Here is a 15,529-nt window from a genome sequence, read left to right on the forward strand (position 1 = left end):
TGACTTTTTTTTAAAAACAGAGCATACCAACCTGAGCCAATCTGGACAGAGCCATATTCCGATTTTTTTTCTTATTGCTAAATATCTAAGTCATCCCAATTGTGACTGGCATTTCAAATGTGGTGATTTTCAGCCTGTATCTCTCCTGCACAGCCATAACATCACTTGTTATTTCCAAGGTGACATTGTGCGCACATTTTACCCAGATGTTCCCTGTCTGCCATCCTGGGTAAGGACAAGTAAGAGGTGTCGCCAATCCAGGCCATGGCCCCGATTCCTGACAACATGTGCCTGAGGGCTGCAGCGACCTTAGCAGCGGCCCAAACTTGGAATCCTCTTCACAGACGGGTTCTTGCCACCTCCGGCAATATTGAAATGAGGCCCAAGGATCAGGAGAGCATCTGGCCTCAACATTCAGACACAAGGGCTGTGAACTGTGTCCACACACCCTGTGCACCAAAAACTGGCTATAGCCCAATTTCCATGCCATGTGTGAATTAGTTTGAGGCAGACTTTTTTTTAAAAAGAAAACAATCTCACTTATCCCATACTAAGCTGCACTACACAGGAGGCACACAGCAGAGTCCTGCTTAGACTCACATCCCATTTGAAGTCTTTAACATACCGAATCCAAATGCTGTGTCCTCCCAGTGATGCAAATGTATGAGTACAACACTACTATGTAGCACTCGAAAGCCAAGAGGCTTTTCATTGCCAAGTTTCTCCTTCAAGGCACAATTAATTGCTCAGCTCAATGTTACTTTTATCTAATATCAACTATTTTCCTTTTAGGTATGTGTTTATCTGCCAGAATCATAGAAGGTCCTAAAACTGCCTTCGTTTTGCTTAACACCGATGCTACATTCAACTGCACAGTGTCTCGGCCTTGGTCTATTATTATCTGGATAATGAATAAGACACCTGTCCTTACTGTAGTACAAGATGGACCAGTGATTACAGACCCTCAGTTTGGACAACGCAATTATACAACTGGAAATACATTTACTTCAGAACTTATCATCTCAGCAGTGACCTTGAAAAACAATGCGACTGTGATGTGCAGTCTCCAAACCGATGGAAGTCAACAGGCAGATTTGTTTGTGCAAGGTCAGTGTATTTCTTTATTTAAAAATCAGGGACTTAAGTTATGGGGAGAGGATAGGGATGGTGGGATTGTTCTCCTTAGAGCAGAGAAGGTTAAGAGGAGATTTGATAGAGATGTTCAAAATTATTAATTTGATAGAGTAGATAGTGTCATGCTGGGCCCCCAACTGCCAAGAATGAGGCATATTAATTTCGCCATTTGGACATTAAATTTCAAATTGTTGCTGGGAAGAAGAGAAGGCCTGTTACAAAGGCTGCCAGACTTTGATGGAGGACATTTACATACCAATAGGGACAAGAGAGGTTACTTCCTTTAACCAATTTAACCCATGATGGACTTTGAGCACCAGACATTGAAGGTGAGGGAGCTCAAATTTCAGGATGATGGCTGGGATAGCCGAATCCACAAACAGATGTGGTCAGTCCAGCTGGTCACGTGACTAGCCTGCTTGGCAACCTGGTTTTTCTGAATTGTACAAACAGTTTGAACTCAAAGTGTGTCTGTTTGCTCCTGGACTGAAAACCTCTCTTGGCTGGCTCACCACAGCCTCTCCTGTCTGCTCCCAACTTTTTCTCACGAAACTCCAAATTCACTGAAGACACATGAACCCCAAGACAGAAAAGTCTCCTACAGTGAAGAAGGTTTAAGAAGAATACTGGGCCCCAACAAAAAGCAAGATCTACCTATAATCAAGGACTCTCCAGTGAACTCAAAGAACCATAACAAAAACCCTCTTCAGAGATTGCGTCAAACTTTTCCACTTTATTTCTTCTGATCTGTTCGGTCTCTATCTGCATGTGTGTATCGCGTATGCATGCGAGCGTGGGGCGCGTCATGTATCCATAGGCGTGAACTGAATTAGAGTTTAAGTTTAATTTCAATAAATTTCAACCTTTCTTCTTTAAACCTAAGAAAACCTGTTTGTGCTGGTTTCTTTGCCTTATAATTGGAGAGTGGTGAACAAGGATTCACCAAGGGGGAGCTAAAAACACAGTGTGTTTAAAATAAAACCCTGTTACAGTAAGACCAGGTGAAGGCTGAAAGGGAACCCTAGACACCAGGTCATAACAATAACGAGAAACTGTTCCCACTAGTTGGTGACCATGGGACACAGATATAACATAATTAGCAAAATGTGAAGGAGGAGGTGAGGAATTCTTTAACACAGCAAGTTGTTATGATCTGGAATGCACTACCTGAAAGGTTGTTACAAGCAGATTCAATAATAATTTTCAAAAGAGAATGTAAGTGTGCTTGAAAAGGAAACATTTGCAGCGCTCTGGGAAAGAGAAGGGGCGAGGGACTAAGTGGTTAGTTCTTTTAAAGAGCTGGCACAGACATGATGAGGCAAATTGTCTCCTTCTGTGCTGTATAATTCTGTAATTATTGCTTCATTTTGTATCGCACTATCATCCCTTGTGTGATTTAATCACTCCTGCCTTTCAGCCTATCACTGAGCTTCCCTTTTGTTCTTTCCCCCTCCCCATTTCCCTGTCCCTGTAATTATTAAAAAGCTGTCACATCTCTTTTTTCTTGTTCTGTCGAGAGTTCATCAACCTGAAGTGTTAACTGTTTCTCTCCCCACTGATGCTGTCTGACTTGCTGAGTAGTTTCTGCATCTTCTTTGTTTATTTAGCAATTTCTGTTACATCTTCAGTTCTTTTAAAAGTTTTCACCCTCACTGCCCTATTCTTACCTTACCTGGAAGCCTATTTTATAGCTAATAATGGAGATAGTGCATAGAAACTGAGGGGAGTCTGTGGCCAGAAGTGTTCAGGAGAGGATGTCGCACCAACTTTGTGTCAAGTTTCATATTTCAGGCCCCACTTTGACTTTGTGACCGGCACATAGCCCAAATGTGAGGTGAGGAACAAACCGCTATTTCATCCACTAGATCAGAGGCTTCAAGTACGAGATGAGAAGAAAATGAAAAGGGTGGGAGTAGGGGCAGGGGATTCAAAAGATTATCTGAAAGATCAAAGGAAATGCATCTCTCCAGCTTTTCATACTATCCAATTATGGAAGTGAAGGCTATCCTTTCAATCTTCTCCTTTGTTTGCTGTTCTTTTCATCTTGTGGGCTTTGATTTTGTGTGTATTCAGTTCTTTACCTGCTTCAGGCACATGAGGAGTATTTTCATCCTGTTTAGCCCATTTTGATTCATCTCCCTCTCCGCCCCCACATACATTCACAACCATCCATTAGCCAGGAGAGTGGATGGACATTCAGCTGTATTTAACTTTACAACAAACACGTGGTAAAACATTCAGGGTGCTTCACAGGCACGCCATTAATCAAAACTTGACACCGAGCCACATAAGGAGCTATTAGGACAGATGACCATAGATTTAGTTAAAGAGATAGCTTTTAAGTATTGTTTACCATTATTGCTCTGCAAATCAGTACAAAGCATTCATCCAGCTCCTTTTAAAATGCGTTTATTTGGTACAACTTTATCTATGGCCAATAAAAGCAGAAAATGCTGGAAATACTCAGCAGGTCTGGCAGCATCTGTGGAGAGAGAAACAGAGTTAACGTTTCAGGTCAGTGACCTTTCATCAGAACAGTACTTAGTCTGATGGCACAGTCGTAGGGCCACAGTTCCTTGCCTTTGGTCCTCCATAGCCAGTGATGTACTTTTTTTCCCAAAAATATACTTTATTTATAAAAATCTGTAAAAATAAAATTACAAAACCGTTCCAATTTGACATTCCAGAAAGTGCAAAAGAAATAAGTTTCCTTCGATACAGAAAGTGAGTCGCCTCACAACCTTTCCATTCCATTTGCATTACACAGCAAAACCATAGTTTGGTGCATACAGCCCGAGGGGTTTTCACGGTTACCAGCCCCTCGGTATACTAGGCAGGAGGGCCATACACAGTGGCCTTCCCCCATTGAGCCTTTGCGGCAGCTGGCCCAAGCTTGAGTACTCCAGCACATCGTCCTGGACCTTGGAATGTGCCAGTCTGCAACACTCGGTTGTGGACAACTTTTTGCGCTGGAAGACCAGCAAGTTACAGGCAGACCAAAGTGCGTCCTTCACTGAGCTGATGGTCCTCCAGCAACAATTGATGCTTATCTCGGTGTGTGTCCCTGGTAACAGACCGTAGAGCACAGACTCCTGCGCTACGGAGCTGCTCGAGATGAACCTCGATAAAAACCACTGCATCTCTTTCCACACCTGCTTTGCAAAGGCACATTCCAGAAGGAGGTGGGCAACTGTCTCTTCCCCACCACAGCCACCTGGGGGGCAGCATGCGGAGTCGGTGAGATTCCAGGCGTGCAGGAAGGATCTGACAGAGAGGGCCCTTCTCACCACCAGCCAAGCTACGTCTCGGTGCTTGTTTGAAAGTTCTGGTGATGAGGCATTCTGCCAAATGACTTTGACGGTCTGCTCGGGGAACCGTCCGACAGAATCCACCATTCTACTTTTCCCGTAGGGCCTTGAGGACATTCCGTGTAGACCACTGCCAGATGGACTTGCGGTCAAAGATGTTTTTTTGCACAAACTTTTCCACGAAGGATAGGTGGTACGGCACTGTCCAACTGGATGGAGCATTCTGCGGCAATGTGGCCAGGCCCATCCTTCATAACAGATAGAACCTCAGCACGTAGTGACACTTGGTGTTTGCGTACTGGGGCTCTACGCACAGCTGGATGCAGCCGCACACAAAAGTGGTCATCAGGATGAGGATGATGCTGGGTACATTTTTTCCCTCTTTATCTAGAGGTTTGAACATCGTGTCCCTGCAGATACGATCCATTTTGCATCGCCAGATAAAGTGGAAAATGGCTCGGGTGACCACCACGGCACAGGAGTGGGTATGGGCTAGACCTGCGCCATGTACAGTAACAACGTGAGCGCCTTGCACCTGATAACCAGGTTCTTATCCACAATGGAGAGAGATCGCTGATCCCACATGCTCAGTTTATGTTTAACCATGGCTATATGCTCCTTCTAGGTTTTGGCACACACCCTCGTCCCTCCAAACCATATCCCCAGCATCTTCAGGTAGTCTGACCTGATGGTGAAGGGAACAACGGATCGGTCAGCCCAGTTCCCAAAGAACATGGCCTCGCTCTTGACGCAATTTACTTTGGCTCCTGAGGCCAGTTCGAACTGGTCGCGGATGCTCATCAGACTGTGAATGGACAGCGGATCCGAGCAGAAGACGGCGACATTGTCCATGTACAGGGAGGCTTTTATCTGAGTGCCTCCGCTGCCTGGGATTGTCACCCCTCTTATGCTCGCATCCTTCCTAATGGACGCAGCAAAGGGTTCGATACAGCAAGACAAACAAGACAGGGGAGAGAGGACAGCCCTGTCTGACTCCAGATTGGATCGGGAAACTTTCTGATTCCCACCCATTGATTGAGAGCGCGCTACTAATGTTTGTGTAGAGCAGTTTGATCCAATTGCAGATTCCCTCCCCAAACCCCATTTTGGAGAGCACGTCCATCATGTATGTTTAGTTTAGTTTAGTTTAGAGATACAGCACTGAAACAGGCCCTTCGGCCCACCGAGTCTGTGCCGACCATCAACCACCCATTTATACTAATCCTACACTAATCCCACATTCCTACCACATCCCCACCTATCCCTATATTTCCCTACCACCTACTTATACTGGGGGCAATTTATAATGGCCAATTTACCTACCAACCTGCAAGTCTTTTGGCTTGTGGGAGGAAACCGGAGCACCCGGAGGAAACCCACGCAGACACAGGGAGAACTTGCAAACTCCACACAGACAGTACCCAGAATTGAACCCGGGTCGCTGGAGCTGTGAGGCTGCGGTGCTAACCACTGCGCCACTGTGCCGCCACTGTGTGCAATATCCTGTCAAATGCCTTCTCCTGGTCCAGGCTGATGAGACAGGTGTCCACCTCCCTGTCCCGTACATAGGCGATTATTTCCCTGAGTAGTGCGAGACTATCAGAGATCTTCCTGTCAGGTACAGTGCAGGTCTGATCGGGGTGAATCACTAACTCCAGAGCAGACTTAACCTGACTGGTGATGAATGTGGACAGAATCTTGTAGTCTTCATTAAGCAGTGAGATGGGCCGCCAATTTCTGATTTCTGCCCTCTCTCCCTTCCGCTTGTAGATGAGGGTGATGATGCCTTTCCTCATGGATTCTGACACGCTGCCGGCCACAAGCATACTCTCGTACACTTCCAGCAGGTCTAGGCTGGTGCAGTCCGATTGAGTTGAATACAACTCAACGGGTAAGCTGTCGCTTCTGGGAGTTTTACTCGTCTCACAGAATCACAGAATAATACAGTGCGGAAGAGGCCCTTTGGCCCATCGAGTCTGCACTGATGCATTAAAACACCTGACCTGTCTACCTAATCCCATTTGCCAGCACTTGGCCCATAACCTTGAATGTTATGACGTGCCAAGTGCTCATCCAGGTACTTTTTAAAGGATGTGAGGCAACCCGCCTCTACCACCCTCCCAGGCAGGGCATTCCAGACTGTCACCACCCTCTGGGTAAAAAAGTTCTTCCTCAAATCCCCCTTAAACGTCCCGCCCCTCACCTTAAACTTGTGACCCCTCGTAACTGACCCTTCAACTAAGGGGAACAGCTGCTCCCTATCCACCCTGTCCCTGCCCCTCATAATCTTGTACACTTCAATCAGGTCACCCCTCGGTCTTCTCTGCTCCAGCGAAAACAACCCAAGCCTATCCAACCTCTCTTCAGAGCTTAAATGTTCCATCCCAGGCAACATCCTGGTGAATCGCCTCTGCACCCCCTCCAATGCAATCACATCCTTCCTAAAATATGGTGACCAGAATTGCATACAGTACTCCAGCTGTGGCCTTACCAAAGTTCTGTACAACTCCAACATGACCTCCCTGCTTTTGTAATCTATGCCTCGATTGATAAAGGCAAGTGTCCCATATGCCTTTTTCACCACTCTATTAACCTGCCCTTCTGCCTTCAGAGATCTATGGACAAGCACACCAAGGTCCCTTTGTTCCTCGGAACTTCCCAGTGTCAGGCCATTCATTGAATACTTCTGTGTCACATTACTCCTTCCAAACACTTTTCAGCGTTAAATTCCATCGGCCACTTTTCTGCGCATTTGACCATCCCGTCTATATCTTCCTGTAACCTAAGACACTCCACCTCACTGTTAACCACTCGGCCAATCTTTGTGTCATCCGCGAACTTACTGATCCTACCCCCCACATAGTCATCTATGTCGTTTATATAAATATATCTCGATGGACCTGACGGCCTTTGTCAGCACATCCAGAGTTAGCGGTTTGTCCAGACTCTCGCGTATTGTCATCTAAGACCTCCGTGATAGATGACAGAAAAGACAGGGAGGCCGTGGGCTTCACGTCGTACAGCCCAGCATAAAAGGACTTGCTAATCCTTAGTATGTCAGACTGCGATGATGTTACTGAGCCATCCTTGTCCTTCAGGCTGCTGATCACAGAGCTCTCTGTGTGGTACCTTTTGGAAAAAGAAATGCGAGCATGTCCCATTCTGCTCAACGGAGCGGACTCTAGACCAGAAGATGAACTTGGAGGCCTCCGTGGCAAAGAGCGAGGCCTGATGGCTCTTCACCTCTTGGAGGTCCTCCTTGACCTCGACCCCCATCGATTGCAGCCGGAGCTGCAATTCCTTTTCCAAAATATACTTTATTCATAAAAATCTGTAAAAAATACATTACAAAAGAGTTCAAAACAGCACCAAGTCGACAATACGAAGAGTGCAAAGGAGATCAGTTTCCTTCGATACAGGAGTGAGTTGCCTCACAACCCTTCCATTTCATTTTACATGCCATGCATATTTTGCAGTAAACCCATATTTTCTGGATACAGCCCAAGGGGTTTTCCATGGATCCAGCCCCTCAGTTCAGCTTGTTGGGAGGACATTACACAGTGATCTTTCCCCATTGAGCCTTTGCCGTGGCTGCCCCAAGCTTTAATGCGTCCCTCAGCACATAGTCCTGGACCTTGGAATGTGCCAGTCTGCAACATTCGGTCGTGGACAACACTTTGCACTGGAAGTCCAGCAAGTTTCGGGCAGACCAAAGGGCTTCTTTCACCGAATTGATGGTCCTCCAGCAGCAGTTGATGTTTATCTCGGTGTGCGATCCTGGGAAAAGCCCGTAGAGCACAGACTCCTGTGTTACGGAGCTGCTTGGGATGAACCTCGACAAAAACCACTGCATCTCTTTCCACACCTGCTTTGCAAAGACACATTCCAGAAGGAGGTGGGCAACTGTCTCTTCCCCACCACAACAGTGATGTACTCCACCACCAAAACCTATTTGGGAAGACCTGACTTCACAGCATTATGGGCAGAGGCCTGAGAGTAGGATGTTTACCTACACTTCAGAGTAAGCTGGTGTAAGGTTGTTACTAGACTAATAATGATCCAGAGAATATGAGTTCAAATGCCACCATGGCAGGTTAGGGATTTGAATTCAGCTTATAAAAATATCAGAAAATAAAAAGCATGCATCAGTAAAAGTGACCACAAAGCTGGTAGATTGTTGTAACAACCCGACTAGTCATTAATGCCCTTTAGGGAAGGACATCTTCTGTCCTTACCTGGTCTGGGCCTATAGATGTCTCCAGTCTACATCAAAGTGGTTGACACTTAATTACTATCTGAAGTGGTCTAGCATAGTCAGTCAGTTGTTTTCAGATGCTGCTAGTGGTTCAAGAAGAAGACTCACCAACACTTTCTCAAGGTAACTAGGGATGAACAATAAATGCCAGCCTTGTCAGTGATGCCCAGACCCTGTGAAGGAATAATAGAAAATACACTCCTGCATGTGTAAGTAGGGTGACGGGTGGAAGAAATTCAGTGGCAAGAAAATAATAAGAAAGGATAAATCAAGCCCTTAAGCTAATTTTAGAATAGTTTTAATTCAAGCATGCTCAGAAAAATAGTGGCAAATTTATCACTGATAAAACATTGTATAAAACTAAACCTCTGCTACTCTTGTGCCACAGTTGATGGAATGGTATCTTTTGCAAGCACGATCTCATCTGTGGTGTTAAACCATAGCACAGACATCATCTGTAAGGCTGAAGGCTGGAATCCTGTACCAACTGTCAGCTGGACAATAAACGAAACAGTTGTGGATTCAAAAATGTACACCACCACCTTTCAAGCATCTTCGGGACATCTCTACAATGCCCTGAGCACCTTAAATCTCACACTTAGTGCCAGTGCTAAAGTTGTGTGCCTGGCCACCATAAAGGTTCTTCCTCAGCCTAAAACTGCTGCACTTATCATCACTGTGAGACAACGTAAGTATAGTGCCTTATATATGTAAGTCAAATTAGGTTTGTTTAGTACTGTGAGTTATTGTTTGGTCACAGTGTCAAAATCTAGATTAAACCAAGGTTGTGTGAGGTTTCTCTTGATGGTTCACTAGGTAAATATCAGTGCAGTGTGCAACTGAGCCATGTAAAACAGGAACATCCCAAAGTTGTGCCCTGGCAAATGCTGAATTTACCTAATGTTGGCGAGAGTGCCACTACCATTAGACATAGAGGCCCCAAGCGAAGGAGGAGAAAAATATTAATTGTCCTTTGACTCCTACTGAAATGTACGTGTGGATGTCAAGTGAGGACAGTGTTAGGTTCAGGTGTGATCCCATTTATAACCAAATCTCCTGCTACTATTCACTGCCTGAACTCTCAAACAAGGAATGGTCCTCTCGGAGAGGTGGATGAGCACCAGCCACAAAGCCATCCTGAGCATGAGTCTTCGGGGACAGAGACGAGAAAATTCCAAATCTTCATTTGAACTTTGGATGTATTCACAGTGGATTAACTACTTTGAAGTAACCATTATGCCTAATCACATGACAGGGATGATGTGATACATCTTAGTAATGGCAGTACTCAGGCTGTTGTCATATCACATGACCTGAAGGAAAATATTAACCATAATATTATTAGGAGAACCACTCCACTCTTATGAAATAAAAGAAACTGCATGTAAAAGCTACAGCTTCTAGTAAAGATGAGATCTTTGATGTTTATATTTTGAATGTTTTCATATCTAATTTTCAAATGTTTGGCAGACTTTATTAGGTTGCTTTGCACTACCGGAAACTGCGAAGGTTAATTAATGCAAAAGAAGGTACAGGACTGAAAACAGATCAGTACAGTCCATCAGGCTGGTCTAAAGGTCCAGACAGTATAAAATACTCTTCCAACATTCATAACCTCTCAATTACTTCACTCACCAAATATCTATCCAGCTCCCTGTTGAATTTATCAACACAATCTGTCCTCATTACTGCCACAACAACACCCTATTAAATCAGCTGCTATGAATTGGGTGCTTTTCCGTGATTTTTATGCTAGTGTGTTTCTGGTACACAGACAAGTTACACAATACTGATGCATTGGAAACTCTCATCTTTCAGGATTAGTATTGCTTCTCCATTTCCCACCTCTCAAACTGATTGTTCATATTTAATAACTATTTGCTAATCCTTCAATAAATTTTATTCACAAAAAAAGGGTTACTTAGAGATCAACATTAAAATGAATCAAAAACAAGAAATGCTGGATTCACTCAGCAGGTCTGGCAGCATCTGTGGAAAGAGAAGCAGAGTTAACGTTTCGGGTCAGTGACCCTTCTTCGGAACTCATTAAAATGAATCAGTGCAGTCTGTTAGAATATGTCAAATAGTCTACATGATGTGGATAATAGTAACAACTGTGCCCCCTGAAGGAGCTGGTGATGGGAACATCAACATGTAAACCTGATCGAAACTTGTCAACATGCAGTAAAAGATTATGCTATTGAGTTAACAATTTATTCGCTTTCTAAATATTGCTAATGTTATGATATATTTTGACCGATAGATAAAGTAAAAGAAAAAGATACATAAACAAAAGACTTGCATTTATTTAGTGCCTTTCACAACCACAGGACATCCCAAAGCACTTTATAGCCAATGAAGTACTTTTGCAATATAATCACTGTGCAATTTGGAAACGCAGCAGTTAATTTGCACACAGCAAGCTCCCACAAACAGCAATATGATAATAGCCAGTTAATTTGTTTTCGTGATGGTGGTTGAGGGACAATTGATGGCCAGAATACTGGGGATAACTCCCCTGCTTTTCTTCCAAATAGTGGCAGCAGATCTTCTACAGCCACCTGACAGAGCTTTGATTTAACATCTCACCCAAACAACAGCACCTCTGACAGGGCAGCCCTCCCTCAGTACTAGAGTATCAAGCCTAGATTTTTGTGCTCAAGTCCTGGAGTGGTACTTGACTCAGAGGCAAAAGTGTTGCCAACTGAACCAAAGCTGACACATCAATATCAGCTAGGATCTTGGAAATCTCTTTCCATTCTGACCACCCCAAAGTCACTAAGATACTGAGAGATGAGTATCATAAATGTAATATTTTGTGACAGCTGTATCATAAAAAGACAGAAAGACTTCCATTTACATAGTGCTTTTTATGACCTCAGGACATGCCAAAGCACTTTATAGCCAATGAAGTATTTTTGAAGTGTAATCATTGTTGTAATGTAGGTGTGTAAAGGACAAAGGATTTTCTGATGTTCTTTATTATGGCTTATATTAAACTGAATTATTTCTCATGAATCTATAGTAAGAGAGCTCTTCCATTAACTCCATGGATAAGTAACTGCCAGGAGAATCTAGAAAATGGGGGCAGAGCCTCAGGATGAGGGGCTGAACATTTAGGACTGAGATGAGGAGAAATTTCTTCACTCGGACTGTAGTGAATCTTTGGAATTCTCTACCGCAGAGGGTGGTGAATGCTCCATTGTTGAACATATTTAAGGCTGAGACAGACTGATGTTTGGTCTCTCAGGGATATGGGGAGAGGACGGGAAAGTAGAGTTGAAGCCAAAGATCAGCCATGATCTTATTGAATGGCGGTGCAGGCTTGAGGGGCCGTATGGTCTACTCCTGCTCCTATTTCTTATGTTCTTATGACAAGAAGGCTCAAGGTTCTATTTGATAGTCTGTGCTGAGTTAACTGATCTCAGATGGGTATTGATGGGGGTGCAAACAATTGACCTCAATTTCCCTCGGGCAGGGAAGGTAAAAGCCAGTCAGGCCATCCTAATTGCTATCACTGTTTGTCAAGTGCATAGATGTCGACATTGGGTGATAACAGGGTCAGACTCAGTCATTACAGCCTCAGAGTTAAACAGGCTCACATAAGAATTAGATCTTGGTTGAGATACGGGCGGGAAGCCAGTGCCCAGGAAACTATACCCCAGCTAGAGTCAACACTCCCAGGTGAGATAGGGAGAGAATTAAATCTTCACTTGAATGCCATTCTACTGCTTTATGACATTGCCTTGAATCAAATCCTTGTAGCTCCTTGCCGTTTATCTATCACCAGTCTATATATTGCACATTTTTGAGAAATGTCGTGGTGCTTGGGTTATCAGCTATTGACTAATTTTTTTAAGTGTTTGACTTTACAGCCAGTCAGGATCGGACCTGGTTAATTATTGCTATTGTGGTGCCTATTGCTGCAGTTCTCCTGCTTATAATACTCATCATAGTGATCGCATTCTGCATAAAACGAATCAAACACTCTGGTCAGTAACATTTTTCCATTAATCCTTTCAATGCTGATGTACATATTTATTTACAATTTTAAGTTTTTTATTGCAATTGTTTTTTGGTTGCAACATATATTAAATTCGCAAGGTAAACATACCTAGTGGATTAAAGTATTCAGTGAGCTTTACTGTGTTGCCGGTAACTCTGCAGTCTGATTCCAGGTAATGCTGGGCTCTGTGTTAGCATCATAGAGTCATTAGAGTCATTTATTTACAGCAATGAAGAAAGACATACGGCCCATTGAGTCCATTCTGGCTTTCCATGGAGCTATCCAATCAGTCCCACTCCCCTGCTCGAACCCCTAGCCCAACAAGTCTATTTCCTTCAAGTGGCCATCCAATTTACTTTTGAAGTCATTGATTGTCTCTGCTTCCACCATCCTTATGGGCAGTAAGTTCCAGGTCATTACCTGGATAAAAAAGTTCTTCCTCATATTCCCCCTGCATCTCTTGCCCAAAACCTTCAATCTGTCTCCCCTGCACCTTGTACCATTAGTTAATGGTGTCACAAAAATATGTTATGTTGAATGATGGCAGGATGCCAGTGTGATCCAGGGCAAACACTCTGCAGTAAGTGTTTGCGGCTCGAAGAGCTTCGGCTCAGAATCATTGAACTGGAGTCCGAGCTGCAGACACTGTGACACGTCAGGGAGGAGCAAAGTTACCTGGACAGTTTGTACCAGGAAGCGGTCACATCCCTTAGAATAGGGTCTCCTGATTTGGTCAGTGGTCAGGGACAGGAGAGTGTGGCTGCAGCTGAGTAAGGGGACACAAAGGGCAGGAGTGCAGGAGCCTTAGCCTTTGCAATTATCCAACAGGTTTGAGGTTCTTTCAGTTGGTTTGGATGAGAATGGGGACTGCAGGCTGGATGAGCAACCTGACCATGGCACCATGGTACATGAAGCCATTCAAGTGGAGGGAGCAAACATGAATGTAGTGGTAGTAGGGGGATTGACACTGTTCTCAGCAGCAATGAGCGAGAGTCCAGAAGGCTGTGTTGCCTGCCCGGTTCTAGGGTTCGGGACACCTGCTCAGGGCTGGAGAGGAGCTTACAGTAGGAGGGGGAGGATCCAGTCGTCATGGTCCATGTAGGTACCAACGACATAGGCAGGACAAGGAAAGAGGTTCTGCATAGTCAGTAGGAGGAACTAGGTGCCAAATTAAGAAGCAGAACCTCAAAGGTAATAAAAACAAGAAATGCTGGAAATACTCAGCAGGTCTGGCAGCATCTGTGGAGAGAGAAGCAGAGTTTACGTTTCAGGTCAGTGACCTATCTTCAGAACTGACAAATATTAGAAATGTAAAAGATTTTAAGCAAGTAACGTGGGGGGTGGGGCAAGAGATAACAAAAGAGGTGTTGATAGGACAAGGTCACAGAGAATAATTTACCAGAAGGTCATGGAACAAAGGCAAACGATATATTAATGGTGTTCTGAAAGACAAAGCGTTCGACAGAGAAGATGTGAATGTAAAGCACAAAGCACTCCAAGCACAAATATTAAAAAACAATTTAAAAAACAGAAATGGTGGGTAGACACAGTAGAAACAAACTAACTAAACTAAAAAAAAAATAAAATAAAATAACCAAATAAAAATTCATACCCTCTGTCCTAACGCTTTGTCTTTCAGCACACTATTAACATACCATTTGCCTTTGTTCCATGACCTTCTGGTCAGTTATTCTCTGACTTTGTCCTATCAACACCGTCTCCTTTGTTATCTCTTGCCCCACCCCCCGCTTTACTTGCTTAAAATCGTTTACATTTCTAATATTTGTCAGTTCTGAAGAAGGGTCACTGACTTGAAATGTTAACTCTGCTTCTCTCTCCACAGTTGCTGCCAGACCTGCTGAGTATTTCCAGCATTTCTTGTTTTTATTACCTTTGAGGGTCTGCTTCTTAATTTGGCGCCTAGTTCCTTTTCCAGCATTTCTTGTTTTTATTTCAGATTTCCAGCATCTGCAATATTTTGCTTTTACTCAAAGGTAATAATCTCTGGATTATTACCCGAGCCACGTGCAAATTGGCATAGGGCAAATAAGATTAGAGAAATGAATGCATGGCTCAAAGACTGGTGTGGTAGAAATGGGTTCCAGTTTGTGGGGCATTGGCACCAGTACTGAGGAAAGTGGTGACTATACCGTTGGGACGGTCTACACCTGAATCGTGCTGGGGCTAGTGTTCTAGTGAGCTGCATAACTAGGGAAGGAGAGAGGATTTTGAGCTGAATAGTGGGGAAAAGGGGTCAAATTTGAGAAAGTTTGGTAAATCAAGGAGTAGAGATAAGGCAAGAGAGAAAAGTATTAATATGGGAAATGATAAACAGACTGTGACTGGAACGGACAGCGTGTATAAATCTAAGAATAAATCAACAGATAAGGCTAGAGGTTACAAAAATAATAAAAGGACAAAACTAAACACTCTGTTTCTGAATGCACGTGGCATTCGAAACAAAACAGATGAACTGAGAGTGCGCATAGAAATAAATAAGTACAATCTGATAGCCATTACAGAGACATGGCTGCAGGATGGTTTGGGACCTGAATATTGAAGGGTACATGGCACTTAGGAAGGACAGGAAGCTAGGAAAAGCTGGAGGGGTGGCTCTGTTAATTAATGATGATAGTAGAGCAATAGAGAGGGATGACCTAAGTTCAGGAAACCAGGATGTAGAAGGCAAAAAGTCACTTGTGGAGTGGTGTACAGGCCACCTAACATTAACCACACTGTAGGTTGGGGTATAAAGGAAAAAATAATGGCAGCTTGTCAGATAATCATGGGGGATTTTAATCTACATGGACTATAATATGGGAAAGT

General features: G+C 43.9%; 1 protein-coding gene across 3 annotated transcripts in view; it reads left to right on the forward strand.

Annotated features, from left to right (window-relative positions):
• LOC137374261 (immunoglobulin superfamily member 5-like) overlaps positions 1–15,529 on the forward strand; it is a 99,028-nt gene that overhangs the window by 22,286 nt on the left and 61,213 nt on the right. For 2 of the 3 annotated variants that reach the window (XM_068040051.1, XM_068040052.1), the window contains 3 exons: positions 793–1,107; positions 9,086–9,385; positions 12,573–12,689. In XM_068040051.1, coding sequence (XP_067896152.1) covers positions 793–1,107; positions 9,086–9,385; positions 12,573–12,689 — 732 coding nt within the window. The remainder of the gene's footprint in view (positions 1–792; positions 1,108–9,085; positions 9,386–12,572; positions 12,690–15,529) is intronic. The other variant, XM_068040053.1, reaches the window with a different exon arrangement.

Source organism: Heterodontus francisci, chromosome 10 (assembly GCF_036365525.1).
Source record: "Heterodontus francisci isolate sHetFra1 chromosome 10, sHetFra1.hap1, whole genome shotgun sequence".
NCBI classification, from domain to species: Eukaryota; Metazoa; Chordata; class Chondrichthyes; order Heterodontiformes; family Heterodontidae; genus Heterodontus; species Heterodontus francisci.